Raw genomic sequence first — 15584 nt, 5'->3', positions numbered from 1 at the left:
AAAATTGCCAAAGAACAATTAGATGATCTATTACAAATGGGAATAATTGAACCTTCTTCCGGTTGCTGGGCTAGTCCTATCCTGTTTGACCAAAAGAAAGACGGCACTTGGCATATGGTCGGAGACTATAGGTGTTTAAATGCCCACACCATCATTGATAAATACCTGGCCCCACTCATTGCGGACTTCAATGATGCACTTGCAGGTGCAAATTACTTCTCTGTTTTGGACTGTAAGCACACATTTCATCAGATTTCTATGGCTCCGGAGGATTTTTAATAGACTGCCATAACCACTCCCTTCAGGCTGTTTCAATACAAATTTATGCAGTTTGGGTTGAAAAACGCCTCCCAAACGTGGCAGTGTTTCATCAATCAAACTTTGTCCCATCTAGACTTTTGTTTCATATACGTGGACGACATATTGGTTCTTGCTTCTACTTTGGAACAGAGTGAGGAGTGTGTTCAAGTCGTGACAGATATTTTAGCAGCCGCTGGTATTGAACTGAACAATAAAAAGACTCAACTGCACCAGTCACATGTCACATTCCTAAGTTATGTTGTGTCATCGGACGGTCTGACACCACCGCAGGACAAGATCAAGCCTGTCCTCGAGATGCCATGCCCCCAGACCTATAGGGAATTACGCAGGTTTATCGGAACAGTTAATTATTACCATAAACATTTGCCAGCCGCTTCTGCGGTGCAGGCTCCTCTCACAGATGCTCTCGCTGGCCCACAAACTTCTGGAACCCACCAGGTCCCATGGACACCAGACATGGACAAGGCATTTAACGAACTCAAACAGCTGTTGGCCTCCGCTGCCACTATTGCTCACCCACATGCGGATGCCACAATGTTTATCACTACTGACGCTAGTGACAATGCTGTCGGCGCAGTACTGAGTCAGACATACAATAATGTTATGACCCCCCTGCAGTTTTTCTCAAAAAACCTAAACAACGCACAGAAGAAATACTCAGCATTCAACAGAGAATTACTTGCAGTTTACGAGGCCATAAGACACTTCAGAACTGATGTTGAGTGACGAGATTTCTATGTGCTCACTGATCACAAGCCGTTGGTTCCTGCCATAAAAAATCCTGCGGCTGATCCGCCCCCACGACGCTTTCATCACATAGATTACATCTTGCAATTTACAAATGACATTTGCTACATCCGAGGAGCCAACAATGTGGTTGTTGATTTTCTCTCACGCGTTGGTGCTGTCACAACCTTAATTGACTTAACGGACCTACCTCGGTTGCAATCGGCAGACCCCGATACCATGCAGTTAATTTCGGACCACAGCTCCTCTCTCCAACTGGTACGCTCTACTTTTCCTGGCATATCTGATTTAGTGTGGTGTGATGAATCGACTGGTACATTGCAGCGGGGGACAATGTGGTGTAAAGCGCCATAAATATTGATATTTGTTCAGTGTGTAAGTGTGCTGTCTTTGAGGAGAGGGCTTTGGGAGGATGTTGGCCACTAATGGCAGTTAGCCTCCGGACGCATCTGTGTAGAAGCGAAGTGCTAATAAATCTGTGTCTGAGAGAATTCTAGTTGTTTACCTACAACTATATCCTATTCCCTCATATTAAGGCAAAACTGAAAACACTGTCTTTCATCCCCTAAAGTTTCTATTAATTCTGTATATCTAATGGACAGCTGCTGAGTGTGGTAAAATCTTTACTGAATTATTGTAGTGAATATAAGGGCTTCATTAGGGCAAACAGACTATGCAATTACAATATTGTTAGTATATTTGTATAAAAAGTTGTGTTACTGTATCTTGCATGACAAAGTATTATTCTTTGTACATTTTTTTGTACAATTTTGTATGTATTATTCTTTGTACTACTTAATGTAAAATTTTGTGTGTTCCTTTTGCACAAATTTTTTCCCATAAATGTACATGTACTTTTGGACAACATCCATACAATATTTATTGTCTACAGATGGATAAATAAATAAATAAATATGCTCATGTTAACATAAAGGTATGCCAGAAACTAAAACTGTGTGACAGACGAGGACTTGAACACACGACTTCGCCTTTCACAGAACAATGGTCTTATGGACCTTGCCTTTTATGGACAAGGGTCCTATGGCCTGACTTTTCCAGGCATGACTCACAACATGCCCTCACAGCTTTACTTCTGCACACCTTGCAAGACTAGCACACATGGAGGAAAAGGGCTCCGAGGAGAAATAGCTTAGCCACAGCCTAGGTATGCAGAAGACTTGTGTGAAATTTCGAAAGTGAAACAGAATTGCTAGCAGAAGTAGAGCTGTGAGGAAAGAACGGAAGCCATGGCTGGATAGCTCAGTTGACAAGAGCAATGCGTGCAAAAGATATGACTCCGGGTTTGAATCCCAGTCTGGAGCACTGTTTTAATCTACTAGAAAGTTTCAAAACAGCACACTCTCCATAGAAAAGTGAAATTTCTATTCTAGGAGGTGTTCTTGTATTTTACCTGACCAGGCTAGATGTGCAGTACTGGCATTTCAACCATGTAAATTAATATCAGTAAAATGCAATGAGAGTGTCATTTTAACACAAAAAGTAATACCAATTTATGCTTGTGTCAACACAACAGTCTGCAATATGATGAAAAAAAAGTGTGTAGTACTGCAAAATAAAGTTTTATGGCAGCTTTTTGGTGGTACATATAAAAATTTCACGAATTTTGAAAGGAGGAGGTGGATGTAAAATGTCTGTTGCACTGAAAATTACCTCATTTAGCTATTGCTGTTTTATCTGTAGATATAATGGAAAGGCTTTTTCTCTCTTTTCTACTTAACACAATCCAAATATTGAAGACACAAATGAAGTTGCTGTGAATTTGTAGCATTCATTTAGCTCCTATGTGACAGCAAACGGCCATGGTTTTCAAGTTCACTGAATTTCCTGTTTATCAATTAAGTGCACAATACTGCCCTAGTTTAGGGAGTCTTTCAAATCAAAATTATAAGTACACTACTTCTTTCAGCACAACTTTGCATACTTGTGAAGATATTGCCAACCCTGTGAGTTTACAAACAATGAATGGTCTGTGATCAAACAATGTTTTCACATACTGCCATGCTAAACAAGAAGCTCAGGGTAAAAACTGACACACTGCTCTGTTAGCGAGAATTATGTTTTTATAAAAGTAATTATATTTATACAAAAACATATGAAGTTAGACAAGAAGTTCAGAACATTTACAGGAACAGGCTGTTGCTAAATGAAAAACATATTTTCATACAAGTAAATACATTTACAGAAATGCATTCAATACACTACACTTCTTTTTCCAGACATTACTTTTCAAATATCACCTTGTTGAAAAGTGTGCCCTGAAGGGCTTGGGTGCTGTAGTAAACCCAGGCAATGCAAGTGTAGATGGCTTAGGTTCATCTGGAGGCAAAGAAATAGTGAAGTCCTGAAGGAGACTTGCCAAGAAGAGGAACAAATTATTCTTGGCAAGTGCCATGCCAAGACAAACTCTTGAACCAGTGCCAAAGTTGATGAAGAAGGGGTCTCGTACAAATTTGCCAGTCTCCTTGTCAATGAAACGCTCAGGCCGGAACACATCTGGATCTCCCCAATGTTCCCGGTCATGCATGATGCTCCACAAGCTGATGAAGAGCCATGTTCCCTGAAACAAAGTAAAAAGTTAATCATGAGCCCCTTTTTCATAAATTTGTGAGGTTTCAAGGTTTCCGCAAATAAGTTGTAGATAATAAATGCTACAAGCTCTTGGCCATAACCTTAGTGATCGAAGGAAGGAAGATTGGGTTTAATGTCCTGTCGACATTGAAAGCTTAGTGATACCTGTGACGGTTGGTGATACACGCTCCAGATAACTGCTCATTGTCCTTTTTGAATTTGACTACTGATTGAAGTTTTGATTTATCTTGCATAATCATATGACGGAATGCACTGTGCTTCATGAAATAGCTTGCTCATAGCAACTAGTTCTGATTCATTCAACACACTCCATTTGCAACAAATGGAACATGCCAACCTATTCAGGAATCTTTCACCTTCTGCAGAGATAGAAAGGGGAAGTATTTTTCTACTGGGTGCCGAGCCATTTGCGCGTGTGGCAATAAGCTGGTGGACAGCATTGTCTAACTCACTAGCCAGCAGTATACTGTGACTGAACTACCGTTCTACTGAACTCTGTTATGTCACTTCTCAATCATCATAAGTCAATAGTGAATAAATGGGTGGGTATGACCAAATGAAAATAAAAGAATCAGGGTGTCCAAAACACACAGTCCATCGACAGTTGAAAAGGAATTTCATTCTGAAAGCTAGCAATGCAAACCTCTGTACCTTTTGTTTGTGTATCTGTTGACAATGCAGCACTTCTGCCTTTCGGTGAGTCATGTCTTTAGTCCTAAATAATTCGTTTTTCTCAACCAGAACTTTGTGTGTGTTATTATATGTAGATACAGATATGGAAGTCATATTACGTGTTGCTTTTGCCATAAAATTTTCCAAATGTCTCATGCTGAGTGGTCTGTGTCGCATGTATCTTCGACACTTTCAATTTCCAAAATATAATGAAGGTAGGATACTAGATATCAAAGTAAAATAATATGTGATCCAAGTAACTGTACCTGTATTTCTTTTATCTAAGCCCAGGATGAAAAATTCTATTGAACCTTTAATAGCTGTTTCTGTTAGTTACCATTTTTGGTACCTACGAGTGTTATTATTTTGTTTTGATTTTCCAAGAAAGTAATTACTCTACTGAACAAGTGCACTTGTAATATTTTTTTAATAAATATTCTACTAGAGATACTGATAACTAATTATTATGAATAGCACTATTTCTTTTTAGACACATGAATCACCTTGCTTAATTTCAGTTGATGAGAAAATACTGAGAGAAAAAACTGCACTAAACAGGCCTCGGAAGGCCCAACATTGCCATGTAATATTTTTGCAGCCACCTACTCCATTAGACAGCATGACATATGAGCATGACCCACAGACGTCTTTGCGTTTAGCTTTTCACAGCAATTGTCAGATCATTTTCAGTTAACACTTGTATGAGTACTGAATGGCATGGGTTTCCTGATACAAGGGGCTGACAGTTTCTTCGAATTCTACTTCTGTGCCTCAGTTTTGTCTTCTGTACTTATGTAGTTATTGTCCAGAATGATGGTGATGCCTGTTTTAATTGTGACTATTTACTACCTCAACTTATCATTTTTTATTTAATGTATTTCTGCCTCTTTCTTAACACATGTGTGGAAAAAAGAAAAACTGATTGAGCATAGAGCGATATGCTCACAAGATGATTCCTTCAAGCTTCTTAAAGGGGTTAACACAAGACTGTAGTTATCTCACTGCATGACACACATAGCTGTGTCTAACATTTCTTCTGCCACTTTTGGACTGCGAGACCATTGAAAGCATAAGCCACACATCCTCACTTCAGGTGGTGGTAAAATTGGAAGGGCAATGCAGTCATGCCACTTGGCTGCCAGAAAAAAATACCATGTACCTAGTCACTGAAACCACCCAGCCACAGTTCTCACTGCTCTGGCTTTTGGCATCAGGAAACTTCTTATTACCTGAAATAATGTATAAATATCTAATAATTCCTAATAGCCACCAAAGGTGCCATTGATCTCGAAGAACTTCTGGTGAATTATTCTTTGGGGAAGATTCAGCTAAGGGCTTACTATCGATTTTTGTTGTGTTTCAGATCCGAAGAATTCTGTGTCTATGAGAATTTGTGTTGAAATTATCTGTTATTATGTGTTAATATTTAGTAGCTAAATTATTTTACTTTAGACTCATGTTTCTTGATTCAGGTGAGGTACATAAATACTGAAAGCTAATGTTCTGTCTAAAGTGCCTGCCTGATATTTTGAAGACACATTGTACTTCAATCCACAGATGGGCAAAAATTTTACCTCATCATATGATATGCCAGTTGAGTGTGTGGATGGACACAGCCCACTTGTTTACCAACGTTGGCTTTGAGTTCAACTGTATAGTGAAATATCCTTGGAGTCTTTTGCAGAGGCACAACTGAATAAAGTCCTTTAAATTTCGAGCCATACCAGCTGAGCTAAAATTCTTGAGCAGCTGTCTCTGTCATCATCTTCAAGAGTTATTAACCCATATACCATTCTTAGCAGTCAGTAATTTTAATTACTGAAGATAATGATGGTGACAGTTGCGAAAAGATCGAGAGTTATAAATCAAATAACGCAGCTTGAAAACCAAGAGGATTTTTTTGAGTTGGTGAACTACTTGTACAAGTTGTTTAATTCCTTTGTGTGGTAAGTTTCATGAACTTTGAAGTTTATTCTAAAAATGGTTAAGTAACTAAAGGATTTTTCTAAGAATCAGAGAATTAACACTGAAAATCCATCAAATAAACACAAAATGAATGCAAGAAAAGTGATATCTAAGATCCTCCTAGAACACAAAACAGGCATTCTGGCACTGCAGCAGACTGACACTAGATGTGAGAAGGACATATAGCAATGAGGATAAATCCCAGATACTTCCGTGTAGCCAATACTGATGACACCGAGTATTTCAGAAACTGCTTGTCACATTTCTGTGTTCTCCTCAATGTTTTCATGTGTGATTGTCTATTGATGTTTAATACCTGCTCTATGAATTATTTATTATAATTTTAAACCATGCTGTATCTTTCCAATTTTTTTTATTATGTGAATATTAAATTACTGCAAATGTGGATTGGGAGAATACATTGCAAATCTATTCTGTTGGCTACTACTTAAGTGAATCATTACTTTGTCATGAAGAGCCAGACACATACTCAGTGCTTACTGCATCTTGTGATGGATTACTGCTGTATTCCAGGTTTAGCTGACGATATATTCTACAAGATGCTGTATCGATATACAATTCAAACAGTACAAGAAATACGGGGAGCATGGTGCTGTGCTATGAAATATTAATGTAGTCCAGTACCTGTCTGTGGTCTTCATTACTCTATGTGCTGATTTAGAATTTTGTTTTACCTGGGGAATGTTGTATCCACAGAGGGTTGTGTCCTTGAGAGCAGCATGTGGCGGACACAAGGGTGCAATTGTGTTTATGCGGGAAACCTCAGTTATCACAGCTTCCAGATATGGTAACCTGCAAGAAACATTTGTACTAATAAGCAAAACCTCCTCCTCTACTTTATACAGCACTTCACTATATCAGTTTAGTGTAAGATTTTGACTAAGTTTCTACCTAAAGTAATTAGATCGAATTTAGAGTAGCGGGATTTACTGTAGTTCATGTGAAACACTAATTAACACTACGTTGTTTGCCACTACTATGCACATCTGTATTGTTGCTCCATTTCAATATAACTAACAGGGTTAAACTAATGTAACACACTCTATGGCACAGTGCCTTGAATAGAGAACTGTGTACTGAGAGAGTGAATCATACTCAGGGGAAATTATGTGTGCAACTAGCCAGTTGATGGACTGAGAAAACAAGATACATTTTATGATAATTTTGTTATTTAAAGAGGGAATTATTTTGGTATTTGTAGATTTTATAAATTTGTCCCATTGATAAATTGTTCATAAAAGATATTAAATTTGCAATTGGTTAAAATTAAAAGACACAGGCTTGTACAGTTTAATACCAATATTAGATTGGTCACGATGTATATCAGTCAATCAGAGGACAGTATGTTCACGCGAATTGTCTTGTGACATGGATATAAAGAGCTTTGAGCAGATGTGAAAATTTTACAGAATAATGGTTAAAATTTGATCATGAAGTGCAGTAAAGTGGACATCAACGCATGAAAAAGATGAACATGTGAAATTCCGATGTTAATATGTAAACAGTGACTTTTGAATAACCAATATCCTCATGGCATATTATACAAGCTGTGACCACAAAATGAACATTTGTAGTTGTAAAATTATGCAATACTTGAGTGAACGTTTTGTCTCAGATAATTTATTTTGTAATCCTTTCCAGTATTAGGTTCAATACCATAATCTGGCTGTTATGAGTGACTGTGTGTGTATTGAAACTAGAACTTAAAATCAGCATGGACTTGACAGTGTTTTTATATCAATCAAATGCCAATATATCCAAGTTTTCACTCTCAAACTACCTTTAGTTAATATGGTACTGAAAAACATTTACTGCATCCACTGGTTAGTGTAATGCTGTTGCTTTTCCAGTAGAAAAACATCATTTGTTTTTAACAGGGAAGGTGTGTGGACCAGACAGCAAAAGAAGAAATTCACCACAAGGTGAGAGGACACTATTTCTGAAGGATGAGCACAAATAACCACGCCATTGAAATTTGAAACTGAAAGTTCCATGGAATATTAGTCCTTTTTAAAATTATTTTTCACAACACAAAGGCAATAATCTACATCTACATCTACATCCATACTCCGCAAGCCACCTGACGGTGTGTGGCGGAGGGTACTCTGAGTACCTTTATCGGTTCGCCCTTCTATTCCAGTCTCATATTGTTCGTGGAAAGAAGGATTGTCGGTATGCTTCTGCGTGGGCTCTAATCTCTCTGATTTTATCCTCATGGTCTCTTCGCAAGATATCCGTAGGAGGGAGCAATATACTGCTTGACTCTTCGTTGATGGTATGTTCTCGACACTTTAACAAAAGCCCGTACTGAGCTACTGAGCGTCTCTCATGCAGAGTCTTCCACTGGAGTTTATCTATCATCTCCGTAATGCTTTCACGATTACTAAATGATCCTGTAACGAAGCGTGCTGCTCTCCATTGGATCTTCTCTATCTCTTCTATCAACCCTATCTGGTACGGATCCCACACTGCTGAGCAGTATTCAAGCAATGGGCAAACAAGCGTACTGTAGCCTACTTCCTTTGTTTTAGGATTGCATTTCCTTAGGATTCTTCCAATGAATCTCAGTCTGGCATCTGCTTTACCGACGATCAACTTTATATGATCATTCCATTTTAAATCACTCCTAATGCGTACTCCCAGATAATTTATGGAATTAACTGCTTCCAGTTGCTGGCCTGCTATTTTGTAGCTAAATGATAAGGGATCTATTGTTCTATGATTTCACAGCACAGTACACTTGTCTACATTGAGATTGAATTGCCATTCCCTGCACCATGCGTCAATTCGCTGCAGATCCTCCTGCATTTCAGTACAATTTTCCATTGTTACAACCTCTCGATACACCACAGCATCATCTGCAAAAAGCCTCAGTGAACTTCTGATGTCATCCACAATGTCATTTATGTATATTGTGAATAGGAACGGTCCTATGACACTCCCCTGCGGCACACCTGAAATCGCTCTTACTTCGGAAGACTTCTCTCCATTGAGAATGACACGCTGCGTTCTGTTATCTAGGAACTCTTCAATCCAATCACACAATTGGTCTGATAGTCCATATGCTCTTACTTTGCTCATTAAACAACTGTGGGGAACTGTATCGAACGCCTTGCAGAAGTCAAGAAACATGGCATCTACCTGTGAACCCGTGTCTATGGCCCTCTGAGTCTCGTGGACGAATAGCGCGAGCTGGGTTTCACACGACCGTCTATTTCAAAACCCATGCTGATTGCTACAGAGTAGATTTCTAGTCTCCAGAAAAGTCATTATACTCCAACATAATACGTGTCCCAAAATTCTACAACTAATCGACGTTAGAGATATAGGTCTATAGTCCTGCACATCTGTTGGACAGCCCTTCTTGAAAACGGGGATGACCTGTGCCCTTTTCCAATCCTTTGGAAAGCTACACTCTTCTAGAGACCTACGGTACACCGCTGCAAGAAGGAGGGGAAGTTCCTTCGCGTACTCTGTGTAAAATCAAACTGGTATCCCATCAGGTCCAGTGGCCTTTCCTCTTTTGAGCGATTTTAATTGCTTATCTATCCCTCTGTCGTCTATTTCTATATCTACCATTTTGTCATCTGTGCGACAATCTAGAGAAGGAACTACAGTGCAGTCTTCCTCTGTGAAACAGCTTTGGAAAAAAAATTTAGTATTTCGGCCTTTAGTCTGTCATCCTCCGTTTCAGTACCATTTTGGTCACAGAGTGTCTGGACATTTTGTTTTGATCCACCTACTGCTTTGACATAAGACCAAAATTTCTTAGGATTTTCTGCCAAGTCAGTACACAGAACTTTACTTTCAAATTCATTGAACGCCTCTCGCATAGCCCTCCTCACACTACACTTTGCTTCACGTAATTTTTGTTTGTCTGCAAGGCTTTGGCTATGTTTATGTTTGCTGTGAAGTTCCCTTTGCTTCCGCAGCAGTTTTCTAACTCGGTTGTTGTACCACGGTGGCTCTTTTCCATCTCTTATGATCTTGCTTGGCACATACTCATCTAACACATATTGTATGATGGTTTTGAGCTTTGTCCACTGATCCTCAACACTATCTGTACTTGAGACAAAACTTTTGTGTTGAGCCGTCAGGTACTCTGTAATCTGCTTTTTGTCACTTTTGCTAAACTGAAAAATCTTCCTACCTTTTTTAATATTTCTATTTATGGCTGAAATCATCGATGCAGTAACTGCTTTATGATCACTGATTCCCTGTTCTGCCTTAACTGTTTCAAATAGTTCGGGTCTGTTTGTCACCAGAGGGTCTAATATGTTATCACCACGAGTCAGTTCTCTGTTTAACTGCTCAAGGTAGTTTTCAGATAAAGAACTTAAAAAAAATTCACTGGATTCTTTGTCCCTGCCACCCGTTATGAAGTTTGAGTCTCCCAGTCTATATCTGGCAAGTTAAAATCTCCACCCAGAACTATAACATGGTGGGGAAATCTACTCAAAATATTTTCCATATTATCCTTCAGGTGGTCAGCCACAACACCTGCTGAGCCAGGGGGCCTATAGAGACATCCAATTACCATGTCTGAGCCTGCTTTAACTGTGACCTTCACCCAAATTATTTCACATTTCAGATCTCCGTCAATTTCCTTCGGTACTATTGCACTTCTTATCACTATAAACACGCCTCCCCCTTTACTGTCCAGCCTGTCTCTGCGGTATACATTCCAATCTGAGTTTAGGATTTCATTACTGTTTACGTCTGGTTTCAGCCAACTTTCTGTTCCTAGTACTATATGGGTGTTGTGACCGTTTATTAATGAGAGCAGTTCTGGGACCTTTCTATAGACGCTCCTGCAGTTTACTATTAGCACATTAATATTGTTATTCCCTGTTGCATTTTGCCTACTCCTACCTTGCCGCGTCTCAGGAGGCATCTTCTCGGGTGTAGGGAGGGAATTCTCTAACCTAAAAAACCCCCATGTGCACTCCACACGTACTCCGCTACCCTTGTAGCCAATTCCGGCGTGTAGTGCACGCCTGACCTATTCAGGGGGACCCTACATTTCTCCACCCCATAGCGGAGGTCGAGAAATTTGCACCCCAGATCACTGCAGAATCGTCTGAGCCTCTGGTTTAAGCCTTCCACTTGGCTCCAAACCAGAGGACCGCGATCGGTTCTGGGAACGATACTACAAATAGTTAGCTCTGATTCCACCCCTCTGAACCCAGACGACAGGAGTCATTGGTGCCGAGATGAGCAACAATTTGCAGTCGGGTGCACCCAGTGCTCTCTATCGCCGCTGGCAGGGCCTCCTCCACATCTCAGATGAGACCCCCCGGCAAGCAGACAGAGTGAACACTGGCCTTCTTCCCCGACCTTTCCGCTATTTCCCTAAGGGGCTCCATCACCCGCCTAACGTTGGAGCTCCCAATAACTAATAAACCCCTCCCCCCGTGTGCCTGCTCGGACCTTGCTGAAGGAGCGGCCACATGTCCACTCACAGGCAGAGCGGGTGATGCCACACGGCCAGCCTCCACATTTACCCTCCTTCTCGTGCGCCGCAAACGCCGCTGAACCCACCACTCCCCTTGGGGAGAGGGTGGCCCAACCGCGCCCGGTACCCGCGAAGATGTCTCGACAGCAGGGACAGTGGGTGAAGCATGTAACACCTGGGGTGTACCATGCGACGCACCAGACTCCCCACTGCCACTACACTCCGAGGCAGCAGCCTGAAGACGGCTGACTGCGGCCATCAACACGTTCAGCTGTTCGCGAACAGTGGCCAGCTCCTCCTGCGTCCGTACACAGCAGTCACACATCCTATCCATCCTAAGATCTCAATTTACTGTAGAGAGTTAATCAACTTTTAACTAGACTGCTAATTCACTAAAGGTGGCTGATTGTTGACTAAACTGTGGTTGCTAGCCACTTCTTGTAGAAAACAATGAAAATAGCATTACCTGTCTCTGGACTGCATTGAAAACAAACACTAGCACTACTGGCACTATGGTTGACTAAAGGGACTCTCTCTGACAGTATTCAAAACAAATACGAAATGTATGGAACACTATTACTAGCACTCGACAATTAAAGCTTCTTAAAAGCAAAAACACACGGAAGGAGAAGTGACAAGTAAGAAAAATACAGTTAATACTTAAATTAAGGTACTGAACTGAAACTTATATGTGGGCATTAACCTTTGTATGCTTTCACTCACATTAAGACCATTGTGAAACTATAAATCGTTATGCACAAAATATTAACAATGTCTACATCATCATCTATAGTCCACAAGCCAGCTTATGATGTTTGGCAGCTGACATCACTCTGGACGGTTACTCTTAGGTGATTTGTGCTTGGTACTGTTTCCACAGTCTGCCTCTGTAGCTGAGTAGTCAGTGTGGCTGACTGCTACGCAGGAGATCTCAATTCAATTCCTGGTAGTGCTAAGGATTTTTCCTTGTTGGAAGAACTGGGATGGGGTGCAGTCAGACTTGTGAGGTCAATTGAGGAGCTATTTAAGAATAATAGCAGTTCAAAAGTCCAGAAACCCCACAATGACCAAAAGAGTCATGTGTTGGCTTCATGTCCCTCCATACTCCATCCAGTGACATCACTGGCAGGGGAAGACATTGCAGTCAGTCACACATGATCCACCCGCCTTATGCCAGGATGAGGAACTTTGTCTTACCTTACCTTACCTTACTATTTACACCAACTTACTGCCAATAGCATAATAAAGAATAATGGAACCCCGCGCCTATTTCTCACAATACATTACATAGATGAATGAAATTTAATGACCGCTTTAATTAGATAATTTAACTAAATTATCTACAATAACAATGTTTGTTTAATGAATCTGCCCACAGTTTAATCACTGCAGTGTAAGTAAATTTGCAGTGCATTAATCATCTATTAAATACCTAATATTTTACTGTAAATTGTTTATTCATAGAGTACATTGTCTATTCAAGGAATGGTTTAAAAGTAGAATCCCCAGAAAATGCTACCAAGTCCTTATCATCTTCTTCTATGTTCTCCAGCTAAGTGGTTCTTCCTGCACACTACCCATGAAATGCACATGCCTTTGTTGTCATCCAGTATATTGGCAGGACACTTAGAAAATGTAACAGACCTACTAAGGAGACTGCCTACACTATGCTTGTCCATCCTCTTTTAGAATTCTGCTGTGCAGTGTGGGATCCTTACCAGATAGAACTGATGGAGCACATCGAAAAAGTTCAAAGAAAGGCAGCACGTTTTGTATTATCATGAAATATGGGAAAGACTGTCACAGAAATGATACAGGATTTGTGCTGGAAATCATTAAAAGAAAGGCATTTTTCATTGCATCAGAATCTTCTCACGAAAATCCAATTACCAACTTTCTCCTCCGAATGCGAAAATATTTTGTTGACACTGACCTACATAGGGAGGAACGATCACCATGATAAAATAAGGGAAATCAAAGCTCATACAGAAAGATATAGGTGTTCATTCTTTCTGCGCACTATACGAGATTGGAATAATAGAGAACTGTGAAGGTGGTTCGATGAACCCTCTGCCAGGCACTTGAATGTGATTTGCAGTGTGTCCATGTAGATGTAGATGGAAATACCAATCTAGTAACTGAATCAAAGTCGTGTGTCTGCAAAAAACAAGAACCAAACCCGTGTGATTGTGACAATAAACAAATAGTAGGCTCTGTATCTGATGAGAAGATGACAAATGAAGCACTAGTCAGGAAATCAGTCTTGAAATACAAATGGAAGACAGTAAACTATAGTAAAAAGAAAAACAAGGTTGATACTGAAGTGGAAAAAACATGTGATGAAAACATACGACCAAAAAAATATCTGATAATAGGCGACTCGCTGTTAAAAAATATAGTAGTACCAGAATGCGAAATTGATGTTCATCCTGGAATTAGAACTTACCAATTTAGTAAACATATGACAAGCATTTCGACAGCAAAACAGGGTGTGGGAACCAATGCAACGGAAGCCAGACAAGATCACAAAGGCATTTTCATCCATGTTGGGAAAATTCTGTTTGAAATAGCAGTGAATAAGAACATACTAACGAAGCCAGAAACCTGATTTGTTCAGCAAAAAGCGCTTATCCATCCTCAAAAATAATAATTAGTGGCATTGTAAATAAGAGGTCAGTAAGTGAAAAGTACATTTTCAAAATAAACAGTGGTGTGAGAGAGCAGTGCAACAGACTTGGAGCAATATTCATTGATCCTAATAAATTTTTATATGATAAATGTCTAGGGAGGGATGGTTTCCACTTGAACAGACTAGGCTCTGCAGCTTTAAGTAAAATGTATATGGATGTCTGCAAAATCATAAACGAGGGAAACTAATATATCCTGATGGGGGTAGTAAACTATTTAAACAGAAAAATGTCCGCATTTCTGCACCTAAGACGTCACAAAGTTGTGAAAAGGCAGTTTTTCGGGAGGAACGTCCTGAAGAAACAAGAAACAAAATGTGTGTTACAGTACCCAAGCAAAAAGTGCATACAATTACAGTAAACACTAAGTGAGGAAAATGCAGATGTAGTCATTCTTACAGAACATGGATTGTCTAATACTTTAATTATAATGACTAAATTTGACAACTATACTCTGAGTAGTAATTTCTGTTGAACAGAACATAAAAGTGGGGGAGTTGCCATATATTGTAAAGACCATCTACATGTCACAAAACTGGATTTTATCACAGAACTTAGTGTGGAAATGACATTTGAAATTTCAACAATAAAGCTGTTGGTAAATAAAGTGCCCCTGATTGTTATAGGTCTGTACAGATCTCCTAGTAGTATTGTGATTAATTTCTTACAAAACATGGAAAAAATTATAGAAATTGTATGTAATAAGTATAAGAACATAGGTATTGTTATAACTGGTGATTTTAATACAGATTCCTTAAAGTATTATGAAAAAGTAAATGATATTCTGTGTAGCTATAATCTGTCAGACAGAGTTAATGGGCTAACAAGACTAACTAAAGACTCCTCTAGCTGTACAGATCACTTTACACCAAACTAGATAACTGCAGAGTTGACATAATAAACCTTCACCTCTCTGATCATCTTTGCCAAACAATGGAAATACTGAATATGTACGATTCACAAAGTACATACGAGAAGATGGAAATAAGATGTATAAATGAAAAATGTTTAGAGAAGTTGGTGTCCGCATTGCAGTCTGAGACATGGAATGACATATATTGTGCAGAAAATGTTGCAGACAAATGGAGTAACTTTTACAACACTTT

General features: G+C 39.5%; 1 protein-coding gene across 1 annotated transcript in view; it reads right to left on the bottom strand.

Annotated features, from left to right (window-relative positions):
* Nucleotides 1-3129: 3129 nt before the first annotated feature.
* The window catches only part of LOC126484357 (methyl farnesoate epoxidase-like), a 204519-nt gene continuing 192064 nt past the window's right edge, over nucleotides 3130-15584 (bottom strand). The window contains exons 8-9 of the mRNA XM_050107827.1: nucleotides 7011-7128; nucleotides 3130-3646 (exon numbers count right to left, since the gene is read on the bottom strand). Of these exons, the coding sequence (XP_049963784.1) occupies nucleotides 3323-3646; nucleotides 7011-7128 (442 nt within the window). The 3' untranslated portion in view covers nucleotides 3130-3322. The remainder of the gene's footprint in view (nucleotides 3647-7010; nucleotides 7129-15584) is intronic.

This window comes from Schistocerca serialis, chromosome 6, assembly GCF_023864345.2.
Source record: "Schistocerca serialis cubense isolate TAMUIC-IGC-003099 chromosome 6, iqSchSeri2.2, whole genome shotgun sequence".
NCBI classification, from domain to species: Eukaryota; Metazoa; Arthropoda; class Insecta; order Orthoptera; family Acrididae; genus Schistocerca; species Schistocerca serialis.
The sequence above is the reverse complement of the archived record's forward strand: the minus strand, read 5'-3'. Positions and strand labels throughout refer to the sequence as shown.